The 27,199-nt window shown below is 43.9% G+C and overlaps 1 protein-coding gene across 2 annotated transcripts in view; it reads right to left on the minus strand.

The window, feature by feature from the left end:
• The window catches only part of SLC24A1 (solute carrier family 24 member 1), a 156,954-nt gene that overhangs the window by 111,839 nt on the left and 17,916 nt on the right, over positions 1 to 27,199 (minus strand). For both annotated transcript variants that reach the window (XM_082255257.1, XM_082255256.1), the window contains exons 2-3: positions 22,925 to 24,122; positions 1,764 to 1,826 (exon numbers count right to left, since the gene is read on the minus strand). In XM_082255257.1, coding sequence (XP_082111383.1) covers positions 1,764 to 1,826; positions 22,925 to 23,944 — 1,083 coding nt within the window. In that variant the 5' untranslated portion in view covers positions 23,945 to 24,122. The remainder of the gene's footprint in view (positions 1 to 1,763; positions 1,827 to 22,924; positions 24,123 to 27,199) is intronic.

The following is a 27,199-nucleotide window of genomic DNA, read 5'->3' on the forward strand; positions in this document are numbered from 1 at the left end:
TATATCTGTATCTATTAATTTTGCTATTTTTTTAATGTATTTAGAAAAGCACAGGAATTTATGTTTGTAACTAGGAGCAGCGCTGTGGTCTTAAGGGTTTGCCCCACTTAACCACTTAAGCCCCGGAAGATTTTACCCCCTTCCTGACCAGGGCCTATTTTGCGATTCGGCACTGCGTGACTTTAATGGACAATTGCGCAGTCGTGGGACGCTGTACCAAAACGAATTAGATGTCCTTTTTTTCCCACAAACAGAGCTTTCTTTTGGTGGTATTTGATCACCTGTGCGATTTTTTGATCATGCGTTAAAAACAAAAAAAAAGAGCGTCAATTTTGCAAAAATAACAATGTTTTTCACTTTTTTTTTATATGAAATTCCCCCCAAAAAATGTAAAAATCTAAATTTTTTAACATTTTAGGCCAATTTGTTTTCTGCTACATATGTTTGGTAAAAAAAATCGCAAAAAGCGTATTTTGATTGGTTTGCGCAAAAGTTATTGCGTTTACTAACAAAGGGAAAGATTTTTGTCATTTTTTTTTTTTTTTTTTTAACGAGTAATGGCGGTGATCTGCGATTTTTTTTTTTGAGGGACTGTGACATTGTGGCGGACAGATCGGACCCTTGACTGACATTTTTGACACTTTTGGGGTTACCAGTGACATTACTACAGTAATCAGTGCTATATATATGCACTGTTACTGTAAAAATGACACTGGCAGTGAAGGAGTTAACTGTATTGGAGAGGGAGGGGTTAAGTGTGTCCTAGGGGCGTGCTTCTAACTGTGATTGGCTGTGGCTTGATGTGTAAGAACAGTGATCAACGGTCCTACATAGTAGAACCGTTTGATCATCATTCTTACACAGGGAGAACTGACAGGCAGCTTTGTTTACATTAGCCGCCTGCCTTTCTCCCGCTGTCACGGACGATCGCGAGTGTCCGGCGGACATCGGGTCCGCCGTGGGACACGCGCGGAGGGGTCCGTGACCGAGCGGGAGCGCGCCTCCGGCGGCGCGCACTCGCTCCCCACACCCTTACAGGCTATTGACATAGCCCTACGTCGCTCTGCCTGTGAGGGGCTGACTGCCGACATAAATAGTCGTGCGGCAGTCGGCAAGTGGTAAAGAGGGTAACACCTTCCGGTCCATAAGTGGTTAAAAATTGATAAAAATCTTTTAAAAATGTAACAGTTATAAAAAAAATTACATTTAAAAAAATCTTTATAAAACAATAAGTGAGAAGGTATTGGCGCTCTCCCTTTCTGTCATAACTACATATACCCAGTATAGGGTTATATTTAAGAGGTAGGCTGCAGCCTTTAATATCCTAAGCGCAGATTCCCCCCCCCCCTTTTTTTTTTTCAATAAAACAATAAGTGACAGCTATAATAGAGCAATAAGTTGCACAGGACATTTTCATAGCATGTCATTACTTGTACGGCGGTGAGTGTTTTTACTAAGCTAGTACTAAGCACTGCCATAGCAAAGCTTTAGAGACTAAATCAGCCTTGGCGTCTAATATTATTGCCTTTATTGCCATAATGATGTTGCTGTAAACGGAACACTGCTCCTTGGGGTGTTCCCACTAATATTATGTTTGCAAATGTGAATAAAATCAATGGGAAATATCTCTCTAGATAGATGTAAGGCATAGTGAAGGCTCCTGTTTTATGATAATGTGTCAACTGCATAAGCACATCTTAGTAACATAGTTAATTGGATTTACACATTTGAGCAGCATGTATTAAGCTCCTTGGATCACCTACCTTTAATCTGTTGTTGTCTTCAGGTGGCTTTGGCTCATCCGCTGCCACTGACCCGTTGCCTTTCTGTATATAGACATGAAGAGTAAACACATTACACCATCAGTCAAAACCTCGCAAGGCAAATATGTTCAACCAACAGGCACAATATGATAAAGAAACTGGGGCTGATTTACTAAAACTGGAGCATGAAAAATATGGTGCAACTCTGCATAGAAACCAATCAGCTTTCAGGTTTTAAGTACCATATGAAGCTGATAGGATACCATGCACAGTTGCACTAGATTCCGAATGCTTCGGTTTTAGCAAATCTCTCTCACAATGCTGTCTATAGACTCTTGTTGGGCACCAAAGGAAACTTGTTCTACAGTGCATTCAGAAAGTATTCACAGCACCTAACTTTTTCCACATTTTGTGATGTTACAGCCTTATTCCAAAATGGAATACATTCATTATTTCCCCAAAATGTTACAAACAATACCCCGTAATGACAACATGAAAGAAGTTTTTTTGAAATCTTTGCAAATTTAATAAAATTAAAAAAGGAAAAAAAATCACATGTACTTAAGTATCACAGCCTTTGCCGTGACACTCAAAAATGAGCTCAGGTGCATCCTTTTTCCACTGATAATCCTTGAGATGTTCCTACAACTTGGAGTCCACCTGTGGTATTCATTTGAGCCTAACCTCCTCTTTTGACCTAAAACAATGGACACACGCTTCTACTCACTCTAATGGCAACTGCCTTGACCTCATGTTCTCCTACCTATGCACTCCTCGCAACCTCTCCAACATTCCATTCCCTCTCTCTGATCACCACCTCATTAGTTTCAATCTTTCCTTGCCCTCCTCCTTGCCTTCCAACTACCGAACAATTACCCGTAGAAACCTTCGCCATCTCAAACCTTCGCTTCTTTTTTCTGCTACAGATTGTCTCTACAACACAATCTCATCCCTGTCCTGCCCCAACCTGGCCACTTCTGTCTACAACAATTCATTGTCATCCACCCTGGATACCTTGGCCCCCCTCACTACACACAGAATCAGGCCCCGACCGCTACAACCCTGGCAGACAGACAATACCAGAAGCCTCAAAAAACGTAGCTGTGCTCTTGAGCATCTGTGGAATAAGACTAAGTCACAGCAAGATTTCAGCCAATATAAATATGCCCTCCAAAAATACAATTCCTGTCTCCACACTGCCAAACAGACCTATTTTATCACTCTCATTAACACCCTAAGTACGTAGGGAGTTCTTTATTGTCAGAGCAGTAAGGATGTGAAATTCTCTTCCGCAAACAGTCGTATCAGCAGGGAGCATCGATAGTTTCAAAAAACTATTAGATGGGCACCTTAAAGACCACAACATACAGGGGTATACAATGTACGGTTAACAGCAAACACACACACACATCATAGGTTGAACTGGATGGACTGATGTCTTTTTCCAACCTCACTAACTATGTTACTATGTTACTATGTTACCCTCTCACACAATCACCATCAACTCTTTTCTACCTTCAACGGTCTACTTCGTCCTCCATTACCTCCACCCACTAACTTACTTACTGTCCAAGAGATTGCCAATCACTTTAAAAATAAAATTGGTACAATTCGTGATGAGATCGTTACTCTACAGATATCTCCCCCATCTTACACTCCTTGTCCTCCTGCATAGGGTTGAGCGAACACGGACTGTATTGTTCGGGATCGTACCGGACTTTTGGGTGTTCTGTACCCGGACACGGACCCGAACATTTTACTGTATATTCGGGATACAGTCCGTTGTTCGGTAATTTATTTAATGTTTTGGCGCAGTTTTAATGGCGCAATTTCAACAGCTGCAGGGCAGCCAATCAACAAGCGTTTAACTAGTGTGCCCTTAAAAGCCATCACAGCCATGTCTACTAATGGCATGGCTGTGATTGGCTAGTGCAGCATGTGACCCAGCCACTACATAAGCTGGAGTCACATAGCGCCGCGCGTCACTCTGCTCTAAATATACTAGGGACAGGTTCCTGCTGCTGCTGAGGGAGAGATAGGAGATTATTGTAGGGGCAGGCTGGAGATTGCTTTCAGGGAAAGAATAGGACACAGGACAGAAGAATCTTCTTTAATCAGACAGTGATCTACATCGATTTTGTAGTGTGGGGGTGCAGTGCACGATCTTTTTGCCCTGACCTGAGCCCAGTGAGGAGGAGGGAGAAAAAAAAAACTTTTATCAGTCTGTTAGGTGGGCAGCGTGCGGCGTGCAGTGGCCATTTAATGCAAGCTTAGTGCATATGTGTCTGCTTAATCTGGATTTAAAAAAAAAAAATGTTTTTTCCTTCATATTTTACTGTGACATACAGCGTTTAGACACTGCTGTTCTAATCTGCTATTCAAAAAGCACCAATTTAAGGGGGAAATTATTTTTCCGTTTTTCATTCATACTTTACTGTGACATACAGCGTTTAGACACTGCTATTCTAATCTGCTATTCAAAAAGCACCAAATTAAGGGGAAAATTATTTTTCAGTTTTTCATTCATACTTTACTGTGACATACAGCGTTTAGACACTGCTGTTCTAATCTGCTATTCAGAAAGCACCAATTTAAGGGGAAAATTATTTTTCAGTTTTTCATTCATACTTTACTGTGACATACAGCGTTTAGACACTGCTGTTCTAATCTGCTATTCAAAAAGCACCAATTTAAGGGGAAAATTATTTTTCAGTTTTTCATTCATACTTTACTGTGACACACAGCGTTTAAACACAGCTGTTCTAATCTGCTATTCAAAAAGCAGCAATTTAAGGGAAAAATTATTATTTTTCAGTTTTTAGGGAAATGGGTGTTTATTGAATAGCGGAATAGAACAACAGTATCCAACGGGTGTATCTCACAGTAAAATATGCAGACTAGGCCACAATTAAATTTTTTTTCCCTTAATGGGTTTTTATTGAATAGCGTAATAGAACAACAACAGTATCCAACCTGTTAGGTGGGCGGCGTGAGGCGTGTAGCGGCCATTTAATTCAAGCTCAGTGCATATGTGTCTGCTTAATCTGGATTTTAAAAAAAAAAACATTTTTTTACTTCATATTTTACTGTGACATACAGCGTTTAGACACTGCTGTTCTAATCTGCTATTCAAAAATCACCAATTTAAGGAAAAAATAATTATTTTTCAGTTTTTTATTCATACTTTACTGGGACGTACAGCCTTTACACACAGTGCTGTTCTAACCTGCTATTCAAAAATCACCAATTTAAAGGGAAACATTTTTTTTTTTTCATTTTTTCCTTTATACACTGCTGTGTTCTAATCTGCTCTTCAAAAATCACCAATTAAAGGGAAAAATAAAAAATATTCATTCATACGTTACTGTGGGATACACCCTTTGGATACTGTTGTTCTATTCCGCTATTCAATAAACACCCATTTAGGGAAAAAAAATTTAATTGTGGCCTAGTCTGCATATTTTACTGTGAGATACACCCGTTAGATACTGTTGTTCTATTCCGCTATTCAATAAACACCCAATTAGGGGAAAGAAAGATATTAAATTGCGGCTTAGTCTGTATCTGTACGTGTGAGATACACCCTTTGGATACTGTTGTTCTATTCCGCTATTCAATAAACACCCATTTAGGGGAAAAAAATTAAATTGCGGCCTAGTCTGCAAATGTTACTGTGAGATACACCCTTTGTATACTGTTGTTCTATGCCGCTATTCAATAAACACCCATTTAGGGAAAAAATATTCAATTGCGGCATAGTCTGTATCTGTACGTATGAGATACACCCTTTGGATACTATTGTTCTATTCTGCTATTCAATAAACACCCATTTAGGGAAAAAATATGAAATTGTGGCCTAGTCTGTATCTGTGCGTGTGAGATACACCCTTTGGATACTGTTGTTCTATTCTGCTATTCAATAAACACCCATTTAGGGGAAAATTTATAATTTTGCAGCATTTGCTGATTATGTTACTGTGAGATACACCCTTTAAATTTGTTTGGTGCTGCTCCTTCCACCACCCAGGATTGCAGGGCGCTTCAGTTTGGCTCCTGTTGCTAACTCCTCCTACTCTGCTTCCTCATCCACTACCGCCTCCGCATCCGGAGAAGTGATCATTTCCAAGGCTTTCAGGGCAGTAATTCACAAGTGGCTCCGAGGGTGGGTTCCTGCACCCACAAATGCCAGGTACACAATTGTCCAGCAAGGGCACAGTTCTAGAGGATGACGAGGTGGAGGATGAGGAGGAGGAGATGGAGGAGGAGGAACCATGTTCACAGCATGGTGGCACCCAGATAACTGATAACAACAGATACTACACTTGATCTTAGTCAAAAGGTCGAGGAGCAATGCTGGTGGCATTTCCACCTGACAGCGGGGGCACAGTGGAAGCACAAGGCGAAGGCAGAGGAGGAGGAGGTCGCCAACGCAGCCAGGGCACCGCCAGCACCTCAGAAGGCAGAGTTAGCATGTATGAAATGTGGCAAAGCTTTGTCGGCACGCCACGACAGCCAGGACCACCAGCTGTTTTTTTTTTTAAGCCCGTGGTGTGTGAACACACTCAGACTATCACCCGGTGGGTGCATAAAAAAGTGCACACCAAAAAAGTGCACAGGGTGTACACATGGTCCCTGACCCTGATCCCCCGGGGCGCAATGCTCCTGACAGGGACTGGGGTACTTACACTGGCTAACCTGGCCAAAACCAGGCAGCCCCGTTCTTTAGGAGGTCTGCTGAAACAGACCACCCCAAGTACTAGGTGGGGCTCTCCCGAAGAGAGACCCCATGAGAGAGGGCGAACCAAGCCAGAAGGCCATATCCACCCCCTCCCAAGACTTTCAGGGACAGGCCCAAGGACCTACACCCTACTAATCATGCTGTGCAAAATAAAGTGTACCGCCACAATAAAAAACACAAAATGTGAGACACACAACACATAAAAGTGGGGAAAAGGATAGTGGAGAAGTGCAAGGTTAGTGCCACATTGCAATACTATGCCAGGCCCTTCGGCCAGGAATAAAAGATTCCTCTGGTCCTGACTCCTGACCAAAAGGCCCGGCCCTAGAGGCAGGTGTGCAAAACGTGTGTAGGAAGTGCAGTGTCCTTGGTGCCATACTCATAGTGTTGCCATCCACCGTGAATTATGGCACCCCTGGACTGCCACTCCAGGGGCACATACACCACAGGCTTTTCAGAATCCCGGTCCCTGGCAAGACCAGTGCAGCCCCGTCCCTACCAGAAGGCCTCTGAACTTAGACAGCTTTGGGAGAGCCCGGCCCACAACCAGGGACACATACCTTTTCCAAGGCCAGACTCAACCCAGAAGGGGGAAAAAAGCCCCCCCGCCGCCATCACCGTTCCTTACCATATACCATATACCATATACAGTTCCTTACCGTTCCTTACGTACTATACATGTACTAAATGACGGCTCTGCCCCCTTCAACTTCTGGGTCTCCAAATTGGGCACATGGCCTGAGCGTGCCCTTTACGCCTTGGAGGTGCTGGAAATTGAATATAGGAGATGGCGCTCAGTGTGCATATAGTAATAAACCCCAGTATGGACTTAGATGGATAGTCTCATGAACACTTTATTATGATGATCCAAGGGTAAAGCATAATGTGAATGAAACAAGATCAGTCCTACCGCCCCTTGTAACCTCTGGACATTCACACCGATGGTAATGGAATCCTGTAGGAGACCGGTGGCTAATGTTAAGAGCCGGTTGTCAGATGGGGTCGCAGGCAGGAGAGCTCGGTTGGTCTGATGTGCGGCCGCTTCCTCAGACCGGAGCTTCTGTGTCACACTCCCTCGGCACCCGACAAGAGCCTCGGGAGTCGCGCTTTGATGACGTCACTGCACGGGACCGAAGATCCACAGCCAGCCGGCTAGAGGAATACTAGGATGTCAGCACGGACGGGGGACTGGTTGAGTTTGCTTCTGAAGAGCCTCCCGATCGCCACAACGACATGTTTCGCTGCCGTGCAGCCAGTGTATTACCTGAACGTGTATTTAGCACGGCTGGGGGCGTTATCACAGACAAGCGCAGCCGCCTGTCCAGAGCCAATGTGGACAAGCTCACGTTCATTAAAATTAACTAGGCATGGATCCCACAGGACTTGTTCGTACCTTGTGCAGAATAGACATGTATACTGGCCTTACCCAGCCATTGTTGTATTTTTGTTCTTTCTCACTCTTTTGGGGTGTACCCTAATTTAAAAAGAAATAAAATTAAAAACAAAAAACAGTGTTGTCTACCTCATCCTCCTCCACCGCCGCTTCCACCTACACTGCCACATCCACCGCCACCTCAACCCCCTACTCCATATGGGCCACGTCCTCCTAGATCAAGATGATTATTTTTTTTTTTATGTTTTTTATGTTATTTTAAGTTATTTCCCTATCCACATTTGTTTGCAGAGCACTTGCCATGCATTAACAAGATTGTGCTGCCATTTGCAGCCCTCTAGCCCTTTCCATGTTTTTTTTAGAGCCATTTTAGTGCTCAAAAGTTCGGGTCACCATTGACTTCAATGGAGTTCGGGATCGTGGTCAAGTTCAGGTTAAGTCCGGGTCACGAACCCGGAATTTTTTTTCAAGTTTGGCCGGACCTGCCGAACCCGGACATCCAGGTGTTCGCTCAACTATAATCCTGCACAATTAATACTTCCCTTGTTTAACCCAACTACTGTAGAGGAAGTCACTAAACATTTTTCTGACGCCCACCTAACTTCCTGCCCCCTGGACCCTGTTCCTTCTCAAATACTACGGTCATCTTCTGGCTCTATCCTACTCTCTACTCTGTAAATACGTCCGGGATGCACAGTACCTCTGCCTCATAATGTCAATGTTTTGATACAAAGGGTTAGCTCACCTTTCCAGCACATTTCCAACAACCTCCCTTCTTCATGCATTCCAGTATCCTTAGCCCAGATAGCAAGGATAACTTGCCACAAATTTGTGGCAGTGTTGAATTATCTCAAAAAAGGTGTGAATAAGACTCTTGGCTGGAAAGCCTATACACACTAGCAGCGCTCAACTAAACAATTCATGGACTAATAATATAAAATATATAAAATTACATATGTAAAACACTGTCCTTATATGTGATAAAAAATTGCACTTAAAAAATTGCACTTAAAAAATTGCACAAGGTCTGGTAAAGTTCATAATAGTTCATGCGTTTCCAACCACATTACCAAAACCACATCACCATCACAACCTCCAGCCACAAGATATTTTGCATGTTCTTTTTTCGGCTCTCTAATTCTTGCAGTAAACCTCTGTTATAGCTGGTCCACCATTTCCTTAATGAACAGGACTCCCGGTATTAAGTGATTTCAGGAAAACAGGATTCTTGATCTTGGCAGTCTCTTCTGATATCCACAAGGTGGTGATCTCACTTCTACCGAGACAGGAAGCCTCTATGGAATACAGGAAGTGATGTCAGAACAAACAGGAAGTGATGTCAAGTATAAGTAGGAAGTTCCGGGTCAAAGGTGAGTTTGGAGGAAGTAGAGAGGAGAGGAGCAACGTCTGTGGATATCAGAAGAGACTGCCAAGATCAAGAAACCTGTTTTCCTGAAATCACTTAATACCGGGAGTCCTGTTCATTAAGGAAATGGTGGACCAGCTATAACAGAGGTTTACTGCAAGAATTAGAGAGCCGAAAAAAGAACATGCAAAATATCTTGTGGCTGGAGGTTGTGATGGTGATGTGGTTTTGGTAATGTGGTTGGAAACGCATGAACTATTATGAACTTTACCAGACCTTGTGCAATTTTTAAGTGCAATTTTTTAAGTGGGATTTTTATCACATATAAGGACAGTGTTTTACATATGTAATTTTATATATTTTATATTATTAGTCCATGAATTGTTTACTTGAGCACTGCTAGTGTGTATAGGCTTTCCAGCCAAGAGTCTTATTCACACCTATTTTGATACTGATTTTATTTATAGCGGCTGCTATCTTATTTATCTATTTATTCTTGTGGTTAGCGCTGGGTGAGTGGGTAGTTTATTACTTACTCCTTTTTTACTAGTGTTGAATTATCTGTTAACTTGCTGCACATTTTCACTGGTTGTACACAAGTTGCAAGAGCAAAGTTGCAGTGGTGAGTCGGCAGCAAGAGCTCTGCACGTTACAGCATGAAAATTCAGCCACAGTGCCCCCTGTGGTGGGATGACTATTGCACAACATAACTGAACCAGAACTTGCAGCAGACTTGCAGATTTTTGCAAAGAAAGTTGATGTGGAGTCATGCAATGCAGACTTGCTGCAATTGTACAACAAACTTGTGAAGCCTGGCAAGTCTAGCAATAGCTTAGCAAGTCATTTTCAAACCTGCATCCTAATTGCTTGCTATTTAGGAGCTCATTACATTCTCCTGCACAGCTTTTTAACCTTTTCCCACCTACCCAGGCATCTCTTTAAACAACTGACCTATCGGTGATCATGTGACCAATGTTACAGTGGTCAAATGATTGTAAGCCGGTCCCACTGGCTACTGATCTTTATCCCAGACCGAGAGCTGTCTTTGACAGCTTGATCTTTGTGCTGGGAGCACGCTCTCGGCACATGTGCTGACCAGTCTTAAAGGGGTTACAAAAGGTGCTCATTTTCCATTCCATGTCTGTAGGCCATGTGCGGCATGGGTGCATGTCCACAAAAAGTCCCAGATAGCCAAACCGCATAAACCTCCACAAGTGGGTGCACTAGTTCACTCAATGCAATGCACTCCTTCTCCCTCTAGTAGTGGTTATCACACCATGTTGAGCTGCTAGGGGAAGAAAGAGTGCCCTTTGCATGCACATACTTTGAATGAGCTAGAGTGCCCACTTGTGGGGGTTTGTTGTGCCCAGTTTGAACAAGCATGAAAGTCTGCTGGGGGCACACTTGTAGGTGGGGTCTAATTGATTTACCAGACTTATGGAAGGACCATGAGATAGGGTGGCTTGGCATTGTTTTTTTTACAATGAAGGGATTGACAACTTCAATAGTAAACCACAAAGCACAACATTCAATTATAGACTAGGCACCACAGAAGCTGTGAGATACACTGTTTCCTTGTCTGTAGAATACTAGTATAGAGGTAGACTTTACTCTCGAAAAATACAAGTTTCACTTACAATTTCACTGCGCAGGAGAAGTGCTCCATTAGAGGGGTGGTGGTAAGGTGAACTTTTGCTAAGTTACGCCAGGCTGTTGCAGTATAACGCACAAGTACAATTGACCTACTTTGACCGTCGCCTGCGTAAAAATGCAAAACGCAGCAAAATCGCGCAGACCGCGGTTAAAACGTTTCTATCCTGAGCGAGATTCGTCCGCGTTCAGGAGAGGGAGGTTGAACCTCCCCTATTCACTGCAGCTCCTTAACGATCCTCTAAGCCTATGTGTACATGAATAGATAGGCTTTTATGGAGTTGAGTTTAGGAGCTTTGGCAAAAAAACGCCAAAAGCTCCCAAACTCATGTTTAGGAGCTTCTATTTTACTTGAAGCCTAAGATAGCCCAAGGCACTCTGTCCGGAAACCTGCAGTGTTGTCAAGAAACAAATCCAGCTTATGCTCATTCTCATACAACTAATGCTAATACGAGATCTGGTCAGTAACCAGCATGCACTGACACATAAGTGCATCTATGTGTGCCAGTCCACATCGGCAAGCATGTCAATGTGCAAGCCAATGTACGCCAATGAACGCTCAATCCCAGGAACGGCATCAAGCTACCTATTTAAGGGAGGTCCTGATGCATGCTAATTGCTTGATGTTCTTCAACTTCCCCATGATCTGTGTTCTTGTGCTCCTCTTCTTGCTGACTGACCTTCCATTGCTGACCCAGCTTGCTCCTTACCTTGTTCTGTGGATTGTGGATACCAGTCTCTGCTTGCCCTTGACTACATTCTGCCTGCTTCCCTGGTAATGACCTTGGCCTGCTACTTAACTTTGCTGTGCCTGCTTTCTTGGTACCGACCTTGGCCTGCTGCTGGACTACGCTCTGTCTGCTTCCCTGGCACTGACCCTGGCCTGCTACCTGACTACGCTTTCTTCTGCCCTCCTGTGTATGACCCTTGCTCACCTTGACTACACCACATTCAGAGGTGCTCAGGCCAGAGCCGTAAGGGAAGCTCTCTTGTCATCTCAGTCTCCAACTAAGGGACAGTACGTGGCCAGCGTGGACACCCTGAAAATAAAACCTTCATGTTCCTACTTCTCCAGAACCTCTCCCCTAGTCTGCACCTATATCCCGGGTAACTATAGGCCGGTCAGCCTAACATCAGTAGTCTGCAAAATTTTGGAGGGGATGTTAAGGGACCACATACAAGACTTTAGTAATGAAAACTGTATTATTAGTAGTAATCAGCATGGATTCATGAAAAATCGTTCATGCCAAACTAATCTATTAACCTTCTACGATGAAGTGAGCTGCCACCTAGATAAAGGTAAGCCTGTGGATGTGGTGTATCTGGACTTTGCAAAGGCCTTTGACACCGTTCCCCACAAACACTTACTGTACAAACTAAGGAAGGTAGGTATGGACCGTAAGGTGAGTACCTGGATAGAGAACTGGCTCCAGGGGAGAGTACAGAGGGTGGTGATTAATGGGGAGTACTCGGATTGGGCGGGTGTGGAAAGTGGGGTCCCCCAGGGTTCTGTCCTGGGACCAATCCTGTTTAATTTATTCATAAATGATCTAGAGGAGGGGATATCTAGTACAATCTCAGTATTTGCTGATGATACTAAATTAGGCATGCCAATATCTTCTATGCAGGATGTGGAAACCTTGCAAGCGGACCTGAACAAAATAACGGGGTGGGCAACTACATGGCAGATGAGATTTAATGTTGAAAAATGTAAAGTAATGCACTTGGGGGCCAGAAACCAGAAAGCAAGCTACTCACTAGGGGGGGAACCTCTGGGTGAGTCTAGGATGGAAAAGGACTTGGGGGTACTGGTAGACAACAGGCTTGGCAGTGGCATGCAATGCCAAGCCGCCGCAAGCAAAGCCAACAGAATACTGGGATGTATAAAAAAGGGGATTCACTCCAGAAATAAAAAGATTATTCTCCCGCTCTACAAGACTCTGGTCCGGCCACACCTGGAGTATGCTGTCCAGTTCTGGGCACCGGTCCTCAGGAAGGATGTGCTGGAACTGGAGAAAGTCCAGAGAAGGGCAACAAAAATAATTAGGGGAATGGAGGACATCAGCTATGAGGAAAGACTACAAGCACTGAACCTATTCTCTCTGGAGAAGAGACGATTGAGGGGGGATATGATATCAATGTACAAATACTGTACTGGTGACCCGAGCATAAGGAACAAACTATTCAGAGAAAGGAGATACAATAAGACACGTGGCCACTCACTAAAACTTGAGGAAAGGCGGTTTAACCTTAAAGTGCGTAAGGGGTTCTTCACGGTAAGAGCGGTAAAGATGTGGAATTCTCTTCCACAAGCAGTCGTATCAGCAGGGAGCATTGATAGTTTCAAAAAACTATTAGATGGACACCTTAAAGACCACAACATACAGGGGTATACAATGTACGGTTAAAAGCAAACACACACACACATCATAGGTTGAACTGGATGGACTGATGTCTTTTTTCAACCTCACTAACTATGTAACTATGTAACTATGTAACTTTCTCTACCCAATAGAGCTCTTACCCTGCCCACTGCCTCACTGAGGGTATATGGATAATGTCAGCTCCCTACTTTTACAGGGATCTACATCAAGATGACTGCCCAAATCTTGCTGGACTTCAGCATCCACCTGATTTACTGTCCTTGCTAAGATGGCTGTCTGGAGACATTTCCTCCTCACTGAACTCCTAAAAACCTGCAGGGAAGGCACAACAACATTTTCAGGTTGGAGGATATACTGCAGGCTGAACCTGCCACTTAGGCAGGGTGGAGGGGGTTCAACTACCTGGAATTTTTTACATACAGGCCGTGCATGGCCTATGGAAATGGAGTGGAAAGGAAACATCTTTATAAAAAACTGAGCTGTGCTATGTAATGTACTGGGGATACTGGAATGGATAAAATGTGCAGGAAAGATAAACATAAAAGTGGTCACAAGAGGAGCCCCAACATCATATCATACAGGTCAAGTTTTTTGCATGGTCTATTAATCTTTTACAATATCTTCTCCCTAGAATGAAACACATTCAGTCATTGATATAATGCCGGCAGCTATGTAACTGTCAGATGTAAAAGGCTTGATTAATGAGATGTTTTTGGATATAAAATACAAGGGCACGGTGCCCAGCATTTGCATCGGTAGAGCTGCCAGCTGTACAACACAACCACCCTAGCTATGCTAATTCCTGAGGATCAACCAAATCATTTGTTTCCTATACACGCCACACTTTTCAGATATTTGTTTGTAAAAAAAATTTGAAAACCATTTATTATTTTCCTTCAACTTCACAACTTTGTGTCGGTCTATCACATAAAATCCCAATAAAATACATTTACAGTTGTGTTCAAAATTATTCAACCCCCCAATGCTGTAAAGGGTTTTAGGGAATTTAGTGTACATTTGTAATTGTATTCAGAATGAAATCCTACAAGGACTTCTTAAAGAACCATATGCAACTAAAATGACATCAATTGGTTTTGTAATACAGTAGTAAATGTTTATTTTGTGAATTCTTCATTGACACAATTATTCAACCCCTTAACCACTTGCCGACCGCCGCACGACTATCTACGTCGGCGGTCAGCCCCTCACAGGCAAAGTGACGTAGGGCTACGTCACTAGCTTGTGAGGGTCTAGGGAGCGAGCGCGCGCCCCCGGAGGCGCGCTCCCGCTCCCGAGTGGTCACGGACCCCCCCGCGCGTGTGACCGGCGGACCCGATCGCCGCCGGCCACTCTGCGATCGGCGGGGGAGAGGGAGAAAGTCAGGCAGCTTGTGTAAACAAGCTGCCTGTCATTCTCCTCGCTGTATGAGAGCTGATCACATGGATCTACTATGTAGATCCGTTGATCACTCTGCATACAGCTGAAGCCCCAGCCAATCACAGTTAGAATCACGCCCCTAGGGACACACACAGCCCCTCCCTCTCAAATAAAGTTAACCCCTTCACTACCAGTGTATTTTTACAGTAACAGTGCATATGTATAGCACTGATTACTGTAGAAATGTCACTGGTAACCCCAAAAGTGTCAGAAATGTCAGTCAAGGGTCCGATCTGTCCGCCGCAATGTCGCAGTACCGCAAAAAAAATCGCAGATCGCCGCCATTACGCGTTAAAAAAAAAAACAACAAAAATGACAAAAATATTTCCCTTTGTTAGTAAACGCAATAACTTTTGCGCAAACCAATCAAAATACGCTTTTTGCGATTTTTTTTACCAAACATAGGTAGCATAAAACAAATTGGCCGAAAATTTTAAAAAATTTTGATTTTTACATTTTTTTTTTGGGGAATTTCATATAAAAAAAAGGGAAAAATATTGCTATTTTTGCAAAATGGACGCTCTTTTTTTGTTTATAGCGCGTGATCAAAAAATCGCACAGGTGATCAAATACCGCCAAAAGAAAGCTCTGTTTGTGGGAAAAAAAGGACGCCAAATTCGTTTAGGTACAGCGTCGCACGACCGCGCAATTCTCCGTTAAAGTCACGCAGTGCCGAATCGCAAAATACCCCCTGGTCGGAATGGGGGTAAAATCTTCCGGGGCTTAAGTGGTTAAAGACTACCACTCTGAAGAACAGAGGTTCATTGAAGTGTTTTCAATCAGGTATTGAAAACACCTGTGGATGTCAGGGAGCAGCAATAAATCCTAATAAGCACCAATTAGGCAGCTCTAAAATGACTGTGATACTCAGCTCCTTCTAGACATTTACTGGTGTGGTTACAAACATGGTGAAGTCAAGAGAATGGTTCAGGAAGACAAGAGAAGAGGTGATTACTCTTCACAGGAAGGGCAATGGCTATAAGAAGATTGCAAAGATGTTAAACATACCAAGAGACACCATAGGAATCATCATTCGCAAATTCAAGGCAAAGGACACTGTTGAAACGCTACCTTGTCGTGGCAGAAAGAAGATGCTGACTTCGACTGCTGTGCGCTACCTGAAGCGTCGAGTGGAGAAAAGTCCCCGTGTGACTGCTGAGGAACTGAGAAAAGATTTGTCAGATGTGGGTACTGAAGTTTCTGCTCAGACAATACGGCGCACACTGCGTAATGAAGGCCTCCATGCCAGAACTCCCAGGCTCACCCCCTTGCTGTCTCCAAAGAATAAGAAGAGTCGACTGCAGTATGCCAAAAGTCATGTGGACAAACCACAGAAGTTTTGTAGTAGTGTTCTGTGGACTGATGAAACAAAATTAGAACTGTTTGGGCCCATGGATCAACGCTATGTTTGGAGGAGGCCTATGAAGAAAAGAACACCTTGCCTACTTTGAAGCATAGCGGGGGGTCAATCATGCTTTGGGGCTGTTTTGCTTCTGCAGGTACAGGGAAGCTTCAGCGTGTGCAAGGTACCATGAATTCTCTTCAGTACCAGGAGATATTGGATGACAATGTGATGCAGTCCATCACAAACCTGAGGCTTGGGAGACGTTGGACCTTTCAAACGGACAATGATCCCAAGCATACCTCCAAGTCCACTAGAGCATGGTTGCAGATTAAAGGCTGGAACATTTTGGAGTGGCCATCACAGTCACCAGACTTAAATCCGATTGAGAACCTCTGGTGGGACTTAAAGAAAGCAGTTGCAGTGCACAAGCCTAAGAATGTGACTGAACTGGAGGCTTTTGCCCATGACGAATGGGCGAAGATACCCGTAGATTGCTGCAAGACACTTGTGTCAAGCTATGCTTCACGTTTAAAAGCTGTTATAACTGTAAAAGGATGTTGTACTAAGTACTAAGATTGAATGTCACTTGGGGGTTGAATAAAACTGATAATGATGTGAGCACAGAAAAGACATTTGTGGTTATTTCATTATAAATGTTATGTTATATTTGTCTGACCTACACGTGCCTCTTTGATTTAATTGTAAGCAGGATGACTGAATGATAAAAATCAATGTCAAACTGGGCAAAACAATCAATTTCAGTGGGGGTTGAATAATTTTGAACACAACTGTACGTTTTTGGTTGTAACATGACAAAATGTGGAAAATTTCAAGGGGTACGAATACTTTTTCAAGGCACTGTATATATAAATTATAATAAATATCATCATTGTTAAACAACATAGTATGCACTTACAAAAACATAAACGTGCGAACGCACATCAAGGTGACAAGATGTCACCTTGATTGTAATAAAATGTTCTTTATGTATTCAGAATCCTTCATCCAAGCTGCTGAGGAAGCGATATTTATCGTGAAACATTTAGAGATTATCTATCTACAGACCACATTACATCAAGAAACCCTGCTGTGGTATATAGTCAGTTGTTGGTGTGCTAGATGTATGCATAACAACCTTGAACAGCGAATACTGCTGTGCAAGATGTGAGCAACTTGTTGCTCTGGTAGACCAGATCCTGGACCTACAGAACACAGTGGCAACACTGCGTGGCATCAACAACCTGGAAAGGAGCTTGGACATTACCTATCAGGCGCTGGTAGGGGCCAGCATAGAGGAGGGAGGAACAGAGGAGACGCAAGAAGCAGAGGTACGCAGCTGGGTGACTGTTAGGAAGGGTAGAGGGAGGAGAGCCAGGGAGGCCAATCCTGAGTTGGTACACCCTAACAAATCTGTCGAGTTGCAGGTTGAGGGGGATATCAGCTCAGGGGTGGCAGAGCTGGAGCATGCACCCTCCCCCAGCTGCCAGGGGAGGGACGGCTCCAGGAAGAAGGGGGGCCGTAACTCAGGAAAGGTTAGAAAGGTTGTGGTAGTGGGGGACTCAATTATCAAGAGGACAGAGAGGGAAATCTGTAAAAAAGATCTCGTGAACCGAACAGTTTGCTGTTTACCGGGCGCCCGAGTTCGGCACATCGCAGATCTGGCAGACAGATTGTTGTGTGGGGCTGGGGATGACCCAGCGGTCATGGTGCACGTGGGCACTAATGACAAAGTTAAAGGTAGGTGGAGGATCCTTAAGAACGATTTCAGGGACTTAGGTAATAGTTTGAGGAAAAGGACCTCCAAGGTGGTTTTCTCTGAAATACTGCCGGTACCTCGAGCCACACAGGAGAGGCAGAAGGAGATTAGGGAAGTTAACAAGTGGCTGAGGAATTGGTGTAGGAAGGAGGGGTTTGGGTTCCTGGAGAACTGGGCTGACTTCTCAGTCGGCTACCGGCTCTTTAGTAAGGATGGGCTGCACCTTAATGGGGACGGTACAGCTCTTTTGGGGAGAAAGATGGCCACCAAGTTGGAGGGGCTTTTAAACTAGGAGACGGGGGGGAGGGCTCAGAAGTAGAGTCAGTCAGGAGGAAGCAGAGGACTGAAGGCAGCTGTAGTGTCAGCAGCGACAGTAGGTCCACAAGGTCAATTGGCAGGTCTGTGCGGGAAAACCTCAGACCAAACAGGAATAAACATAACCGCCAATTGCGCTTAACTTCCTTAAAACTAAGAGGTGTATATGCTAATGCCAGGAGCCTAGCTAATAAAATGGATGAGTTGGAAATGTTAGTACATGAGGAGGACATAGACCTTGTGGGAATAACAGAGACTTGGTTCGACCCCTCACATGACTGGCTGGCCAATATCCAAGGGTATTCGGTGTACCGGAAGGACAGGGTAGGAAAAAGAGGGGGAGGGGTATGTCTCTATGTCAAGAACAATATAAAGGTGACAGAAAGGAGTGACATTACGGATGGGATGAGCATGGATTTAGAATCTGTGTGGGTTGAACTCCATAGGGAAGGAGAAAAGGGGAAAGTAATTGTGGGGGTTTGCTATAGGCCACCTAACCAAGGGGAGGAGGTAGAGCTGGAATTTTTAGCACTAATGGGTAAAGTGGCAAAATTGGGATCAGTCATCGTATTGGGGGACTTCAATTACCCCGACATTGACTGGGAAGAGGGGACTGCACACTCACAGAAGGCCCGCCTATTCACGGAAACCTTACTGGATAATTACATGTCACAGTTGGTGGATTCCCCCACCAGAGAAAACGCAGTCCTGGATCTATTGCTCACTAATGACCCAGACATAATCTCGGAGGTAGGAGTCCAGGACAACCTGGGCTCTAGCGATCACAGGATGATCACATTTAGTGTAAATAACAACATAACAAGACAAGTGGGGAACATAAGAACCCTAAACTTCAGAAGGGCAAACTTTCCAAAATTGTACTCAATGATGGAAAAGGTAAACTGGGACCAAACCCTGGGATCCCTGACCACAGAGGAAAAATGGGAATGCTTTAGGAACATATTAGGCAAAGGCATCTTGCAGTGCATTCCTATGGGAAATAAATTTAGAAGAGACAAAGCCAAACCTGGCTGGCTAAACTGTAGCGTCATAAAACTTATTAGGGGGAAAAAATTGGCCTTCAAGAAGTATAAATCAGAGGGCACAGTATCGGCTTTCGAGCAATACAAGGAGGCAAATAAGAAAAGTAAACAAGAAATCAAGATGGCTAAAATCAACTTTGAGAGACAAATAGCGGAGGATAGTAAAAAAAACCCAAAGAAATTCTTTAAATATATCAACAGCAAAAAAACTAAGGCAGAGCATATTGCACACATAATTAACAATGATGGGAGGATGGTTACAGAGGACACTGAAAAAGCAACCGTGCTAAATGCTTTTTTCTCGTCAGTCTTTACACAGGAAAAGGAGGGGTACACTGACCATGACTGTATGGTTAGTAGTAATAAACAGGACTTGCCACCATGGCTAACAGAGCGGGAAATCAGGGAAAGGCTGGATAAACTTAACACAAACAAATCACCAGGACCGGATGGCATACATCCGAGAGTACTCAAGGAACTCAGTAAAGTTATATCGAGACCACTGTTCCTGATCTTTGCTGACAGTATTAGGACAGGAGATGTACCAGGGGATTGGAAGAAAGCTAACGTGATTCCAATATTCAAAAAGGGCCAGAGGCATATCCCGGGAAATTATAGGCCTGTCAGTTTGACATCAGTAGTATGTAAACTTCTGGAGGGGATGATAAGGGACTATATTGTAGAGTTTGCTAAGGACAACAACATCATCAGCAGTAATCAGCACGGGTTTACAAATGGGCGTTCTTGTCAAACCAATCTCCTTACATTCTACGAGGAGGTGAGCTGTGAGCTAGATAGGGGGAGACCAGTGGATGTGGTGTACTTGGATTTCGCTAAGGCGTTTGATACAGTTCCCCACAAGCGCTTAATTTATAAAATAAGGTCTGCAGGTATCGATAGCAGGGTTTGCTCTTGGATACGGAACTGGCTAAAAAGGCGGGTCCAAAGGGTAGTAATAAACAGCGCATACTCAGACTGGTCTGAGGTGGTAAGCGGGGTCCCCCAAGGCTCAGTCCTGGGACCAACCTTGTTCAATTTATTCATAAACAACATTGAGGTCGGGATCAGTAGTTCGATATCAGTTTTTGCAGATGACACAAAATTGGGCAGGGCAATAACTTCACAACATGAAGCAGATATCCTGCAGAATGACCTGGACAAAATAACAGAGTGGGCAACGACATGGCAAATGAGGTTTAACGTGGAGAAGTGTAAGGTTTTGCACTTGGGGACTAAAAACATAAAATCACAATACACGTTAGGAGGGGAGCCCTTGGGGGAATCAAAAATGGAGAAGGATCTGGGAGTATTGGTTGATGATAGATTAGGAAACAGCATGCAATGTCAAGCGGCAGCTTCCAAAGCCAACAGAATATTAGCATGCATAAAGAAAGGGATGCATTCCAGAGATAAGACTATAATCCTTCCACTTTATAAAACTCTGGTCCGACCGCATCTGGAGTATTCCGTCCAGTTCTGGTCGCCAGTCCTCAGGAGGGATGTGTTGGAGCTGGAGAGAGTCCAGAGAAGGGCAACTAAACTAATTAGGGGATTGGAGGACCTTGACTATGAAGAGCGTCTACAATCGCTCGATTTATTCTCCCTGGAGAAGAGACGTCTGAGGGGGGACATGATAGCAATTTATAAATATCTTAATGGGGATCCCAGCTTAGAAAAAAAGCTGTTCATTCGAAGGGATTGCATGAGGACTCGAGGGCATACAATGCGATTAGAGGAGAAGCGTTTTAACCTCAGGCAACGCGGGGGGTTCTTTACTGTTAGGGCAACAAGATTGTGGAATTCTCTACCACAAGAGGTGGTTTCTGCGGGTAGTATGGTGGCTTTCAAAAGACTCTTAGACTTACATCTCAAGGATCAGAACATTCAGGGGTATGGGAGATGATTACAGCCACACATGCCTACACAGGTTGAACTGGATGGACTATTGTCTTTATTCAACCTCACCTACTATGTAACTATATGTAACTATGTAACTATGTAACTTGGTGGTCTAATGTGTTCCTTTTTTATGTGATGTATTTTATAAATGTTGTTATATATGCAGTTTATGAATAAATTTGCACGTTTTTAACTACTTCCAGTCCAGGCCTTTTCTTGCACTTTTTGTTCACACCATGTAACAATCAGCATTTTTTGCTAGAAAATACTTAGAACCTCCCAAACATTATATATTGTTTAAAGCAGAGGCTCTAGAGAATAAATTGGCGGGTTTTGCAATTCTTTTATGTCACACGGTATTTGCGCAGCAGTTTTTCAAATGCAATGTTTTAGGGAAAAAATACACTTTTTTGAATTTTAATGCAAAAAAAACACAATACATAACCCAATTGTTTTGTAAAATATAAAAAATGAAGTTACACCGAGTAAATAGATATCAAACATGTCACGCTTTAAAATTGAGCATGCATGTGCAACGGGGACAAACAACGTAAATGTTACTATCCATAAACGGCACTTTAGCTTTACATAGAAGGTCTGGTACTAGAATTACTGCTCATGATCTGATGTTCGCGGCGATACCTCGCATGTGTGGAAAGATCGCTGTTTGCGTGCATGCGGGACCTGGAGGATGGGGGCTCTTTAAATTTTTTTTTTTTAATTATTCATTTATTTTAGTTTTTATTTTTACACTGTTGCTTTAATTTTTTTTTTTAATCACTTTTCTTGCTGTCACAATGAATATACACACCCTTATGACAGCAATAGGCATGTGACAGGTCCTCTTTATGGAGAGATATGGGGTCTGTAAGACCCCAAATCCCTCCTCTGCACTAGAAAGCATTCAAAACACTAAGATCGGTGTTTCGGAATGCTTTTGATTTTTTTTAAAAATGGCGCTGATGGTTTCTGAGTAAACCGGGAGTGATGTCATGTCGTTGCGTCTGGGTTACTATTACGAACAGCCGATCAAAGCCGATCCCGGATTTGCTTGGCAGTCCAGCCAGCGGGAGGATGCGCCGGCTGGTTGCTTGGGTCTCCCAGTGGGATGGGACAGTCAGAGAGAGGCACGGAAGGCGGCAGGAGGTGGGAGGACATTCCCTCCCGGTGCTTGTAATAGCAATCGAGTGGCTGGTAAGCTGCTCCAATTGCTATTACAAGAGATCCAATCGCCGACTCTAAAAAAAAGGAAAGGGGTGATGCCTGCCAGTGCCATCTTAAGAGCATTAAAGGGCCCCGGGCAATGCAGTGCACTGGGGCCCTGCCTACACAATCACCCACGGGAAAAAAAATGCAAATTATTGATAAGGCGATATTTATTGGTACAGCAGTGTAAGGCTAATGACAGCTTCCAAGTTGGGCGGCTGGGTCCAGTGAACACACAATCGAACAGGAGTCAGACTCGACTGTCCTGTGTGTGCCTGTTCCCGTGGAGACGGACAGGCATTCCTGCAGTTGTGGGCTCCCCCTCCACAGCCTAAGTGGCCTGACAGCAGTGCAGGGCCGACAGGCGCTTGCCACCTGCTAACTTTGGCAGCAGGATGCACATGGAAATCGGGAGTAATGCTTGGCTGGGGCTGGGTTATTGGGCAGGTGGTGCCCCTGGGCAACTGCCCAGTGTGCCTAATCGATAAGATGGCCCTGATGCCTGCAGCTGCATATCATCCCGATACAACTACCGAAAATCGTTAATAGAACTAGTGGTGTTCAGTTACTAGTGTATTTAAAATATAGCATTGCACAACATGTGAATAAAGTTAATTGTAACTACAAACCTTGGTTGTGTCTTCCAGGGCCATTACTTTTACCAGTCGCTTCCTTTTAAAAATCTGTTTCTTCACCCAACGCTCCACCTGGACGTTGAATTTCATGAACAGGACATACAGGCAATAGGCACTGAGGAGTAAAATGCTCTCGTACCAGAGGATGACGTTATCAAGGAAGAAGATGATTAGCATGATCAAATCGATAATATAAAATGAGACATCTCTAAACAGAGGCCACCAGGTGAGGTTGAGGATCTCCCTAGAGAACAGGGCACAAGTTCCAATTACAAACAAAATGTTAAAGACAGCAGAACCCACAATAGTTCCAATACCAACATTGCTGTGGGAAATGAACACTCCAATCAGGGAGGTGAAAAGTTCAGGTGCAGAACCACCAGCTGCCATAAACGTGGCACCAGCCACATCCTCGGAAATCTGTAGCTTTTCTGTGATCACTCCCAGAGCTGGAACAAAGAACTCATCGCAGACAATGGCCAAGGCCACAAAGACATACATCATACCAAAGATGTGCAGCGACACCCACCCCTCTCTGCGTTGTTCTATGCTGAACAGATCCTCAGGATACTCTCCTTTGGTATGAGGTAACGGAGGTTTGGTGGGTTTTGTGGTGGTTGTTGGAACAGGAGTTGTGGTTCTTGGTTTAACAATGGGTGTTATGGGATCCGGGTCCACGAAAATACAGTGTCTGGTTTTGGTCCTTTCTGTTACGTTTTCTGTAGGTGGGACTGAGGTAGTGGTGGTAGTGCTGGTTGTGGTGGTGGTAGTGGTGGTGGTAGTGCTGGTGGTAGTGGTGGTGGTAGGGTTTAATGCTTTTCTAGCAGACACCTTTGTGGTTGTTTCTGCTTTGTCATCTTTCACTGGGGTGGGGTTTTCCAAATTTGTCTCTGGCCAAGGTTCTAAATTCATCTTTTGATCAACCGATAGTTGGTAAATGGAGCAAAGGAACATCACACAAACTATGAACAGGATTCGGTTCAGCTGAAGTCTTTTTCTTCTGTGTAGATGCATCGTTACAGTCTAGCCCGGCTAAAAGACCAAGAGCCAGGAAAAGCTGTTGGCTTCTGCAAAATTATTCGTCACCTAGGGAAAGATGCTGGATATTGTCCTATGCTTGTGTTTCATTTTTGGCTTGGCCTTTGCACTATTTGCTAAATTCGGGGGGTTCCGCTGGACATCCCAGGAAAGCCTAATAAGAAAAGGAAAAAGTTCATTAGTACAATTCAGATTTAAGATATCCAATCAACTAGATCCCCTTAATTTATTACAAAATGAATACAGGCAGGACTTTTTTTCACAGAGAATAGGTGCAGGAACTCCCCCTTTTCAAGTCACCCCTTGTCTCCGCCCCTACCCACCTCTGAGCACCGTTTCTTGGTTACACCCATTACCCACCTCCCAAGACCACCCCTTTTAGTTAATACAGTAACAACATTTGTGGTACTAACTAATTTGTATTGAGCTTGTAAGAAAAGCAAAGAAAAGCAGTAGAATAGATCCCCTGCAGCCAGCAACAATGGACCACTCACAACAAAACACCCCCCTCCCTAGCAGCAACAACCAGCCAGCATCAGCAGACCCTCTGGAAGAATAGACCCCCCCCCCAGCAACAATGGACCACCTACAAGAAAGTACCACCCCCTTCCTCAGCAACAATAGACCCCTGGAAGCAACAACAGATCTTCCAGCAGCCAGCAACAATAGACCTCTTCCTCAACAGTAGATCCCTCCCAGAAACGACTGACCCCCCCCCAGCAACATAAGACCCACCCTTAGCAACAATAAATCCCCTGCCAGCAACAACACATCTCCCCAGCAACAGACCCCCCTGCAATAATAGATTCCCTCCAGTGACATTAGATCCCCAGCAACCAGCATCAACAGACCCTGCAGCACACCTCCAGCACCCCTTGCCATTACATACATTCAGTCCTGGAGGTGCCGGAACTGCGTTCCCCCGCGTTCCCGCTGAAAAAAATCCCTGAATACAGGTATATAGCATTAGCATTGCATGTGCATAATATGATAAAATATAAAAAGCATGGGGTCTATAAACACCAGGGAACATAATAGCATAAGGATTGGTTCACACTGGCGCAACTTGGGATCCGACTTGTGAGACCCCAAGTCGAGTGACATGTAAAACCCCATGTTACAGCTGGCTTAAAGGGATTGTAAAGGCAGAAGGTTTTTTTATCTTAATGTATTCTATGCATTAGGATAAAAAGCCTTCTGTGTGCAGCAGCCTCCCCAGCACCCCCTAATACTTACCTGAGCCCCATCTCTATCCAGCGATGTCCACGAGTCCCTCAGCCATCCAGGACTCTCCCTCCTGATTGGCTGAAACACAGCAGTGGCGCCATTGGCTCCCGCTGCTGTCAATCAAAGTCATATAGCCAATCAGGAGAGAGAGGGGCGGGCCAAACCACAACTCCGTGTCTGAATGGACACACGGAGCTGCAGCTTGGCTGTGGGGGCACTCAACAGGAGGGAGGGGCCAGGAGCAGCAAAGAGGGACCCAAGAAGAGTAGGATCCGGGCTGCTCTGTGCAAAACCAACTGCACAGAGGAGGTAAGTATAAGATGTTTGTTATGTAAAAAAAAAAAAAAAACGAGATTTTACAATGACTTCAACCACTTGCCTACTGGGCACTTTTACCCTTTTCCTGACCAGGCCAATTCTCGGCTTTCAGCGATGTCGCACTTTGAATGACAATTGCGTGGTAATGCAACATTGTACCCAAACAACATTTTTACACAAATAGAGCTTTCTTTTGGTGGTATTTAATAACCACTGGGTTTTTTAATTTTTGCTAAACAAAAAAAGCCTGAATATTTTGAAAAAAAAAAAAAAAAACCTTTCATAGTGTGTAATAAAATTTTGGAAACAGGTAATTTTTCTACTTCACTAATGCGCGCTGATAGGCAGTACTGTTTGGCACTGATGGGCACTGGTATGCGGCACTGATGGGCGCTGGAAGGTGGCACTGATAGGCAGCACTGATGAGGAGACACTGATGGGCGCTAAATGGCAGCACTGATGGGCACACATTGGCAGCACTGGTGGGCACACATTGGAAGCACCGGTGGGCACACATTGGCAAAACTGGTGGGCACTGTTTGGACTGTACTGATAATTAGGACACTGATTATCATGTCCCTTTTAGAGAAGCCGGTTATTGGCTCTCTTCTCATTTCCTCATGCTGTCAACATGAGGAAAAGAGTGCCGATAACCGGCTTCTATTAACATCGGAGATCAGCCGTGATTACGTGGTAAAGAGCAGCTGATTTTTTCCCTTATCTGTGATCAGCCGTGTCCTCTGGACACTGTGATCACAGAACGCACCCCCCACGCCCAGCAGCGGGCATGCAGCAGGCATGATCACGGGAGGAGGTCATATGATGGCCTCCCAGAACTAGCTGTCTGCGCTGCAGCGGTCATTCAGCTATAGCGCGGTTGGCAAGTGGTAATTAGCACTACTGAAGTCGCTCCAACTGTGCAAAAGATTCCAGTACTACTTCAAGCCATCTTCTATCTATATTGATGTGATTTGGATCTGACATTACAGAAAAATGTATATATATTTCTTCTGCACATTCACATGGACTCTACATTGAACTTTATTTTGATTGATCCCCAATTTTTGTATGAATTTAATTGAAATTTACAAAAATATTTTTTAACCATTTATTGAATTTATGAATGGATTTTCACATCACTGTTTAAACTAGCACTGTCCTATCTATGCCTTTGGATGAGTTTCAATTTTGCAGTACTAGTCACTTTTTTATAGTATATAGTGGTATATTACCTATGTAACATAAATGTAAGAGTAGGGTAGCTTTGCCTTAGCGAGATATGAAGTGATCTGTAGAAATAGTATAATTGTAGATGTAGTGTCATTTTGCATTATTAACAATTGTAGTATTCAGTAATCAGTCATACACATATCTCCTTTTATTAGCATTTCAAATGGACGGAACTGGTCTCTGGGTTCGAGCTGACACCTCGATGCCAATTAAAGTCTCCCATGCAAGTTAACAAAAGTTGTCACCTTCCTGAAGCCTCAAAGAGAGCTGCTGGTCATCTTGGCTGCGGGGATCCGCAGGGGAGGACAATAGGCTCCAAACAGTCTGCAAGCTTTGATTGGTATCATCAGATCAAAGGAATGTATTTTATCTCTCATAATAGGTAAAATATTAGTGGCAGAGAGATGAAAATAATTCCTTCTTATGGTTCACGTGTTGGGCTACATGTACATGTAA

This window comes from Pelophylax lessonae, assembly GCF_965119305.1.
Source record: "Pelophylax lessonae genome assembly, chromosome: 4".
Classification (NCBI taxonomy): domain Eukaryota; kingdom Metazoa; phylum Chordata; class Amphibia; order Anura; family Ranidae; genus Pelophylax; species Pelophylax lessonae.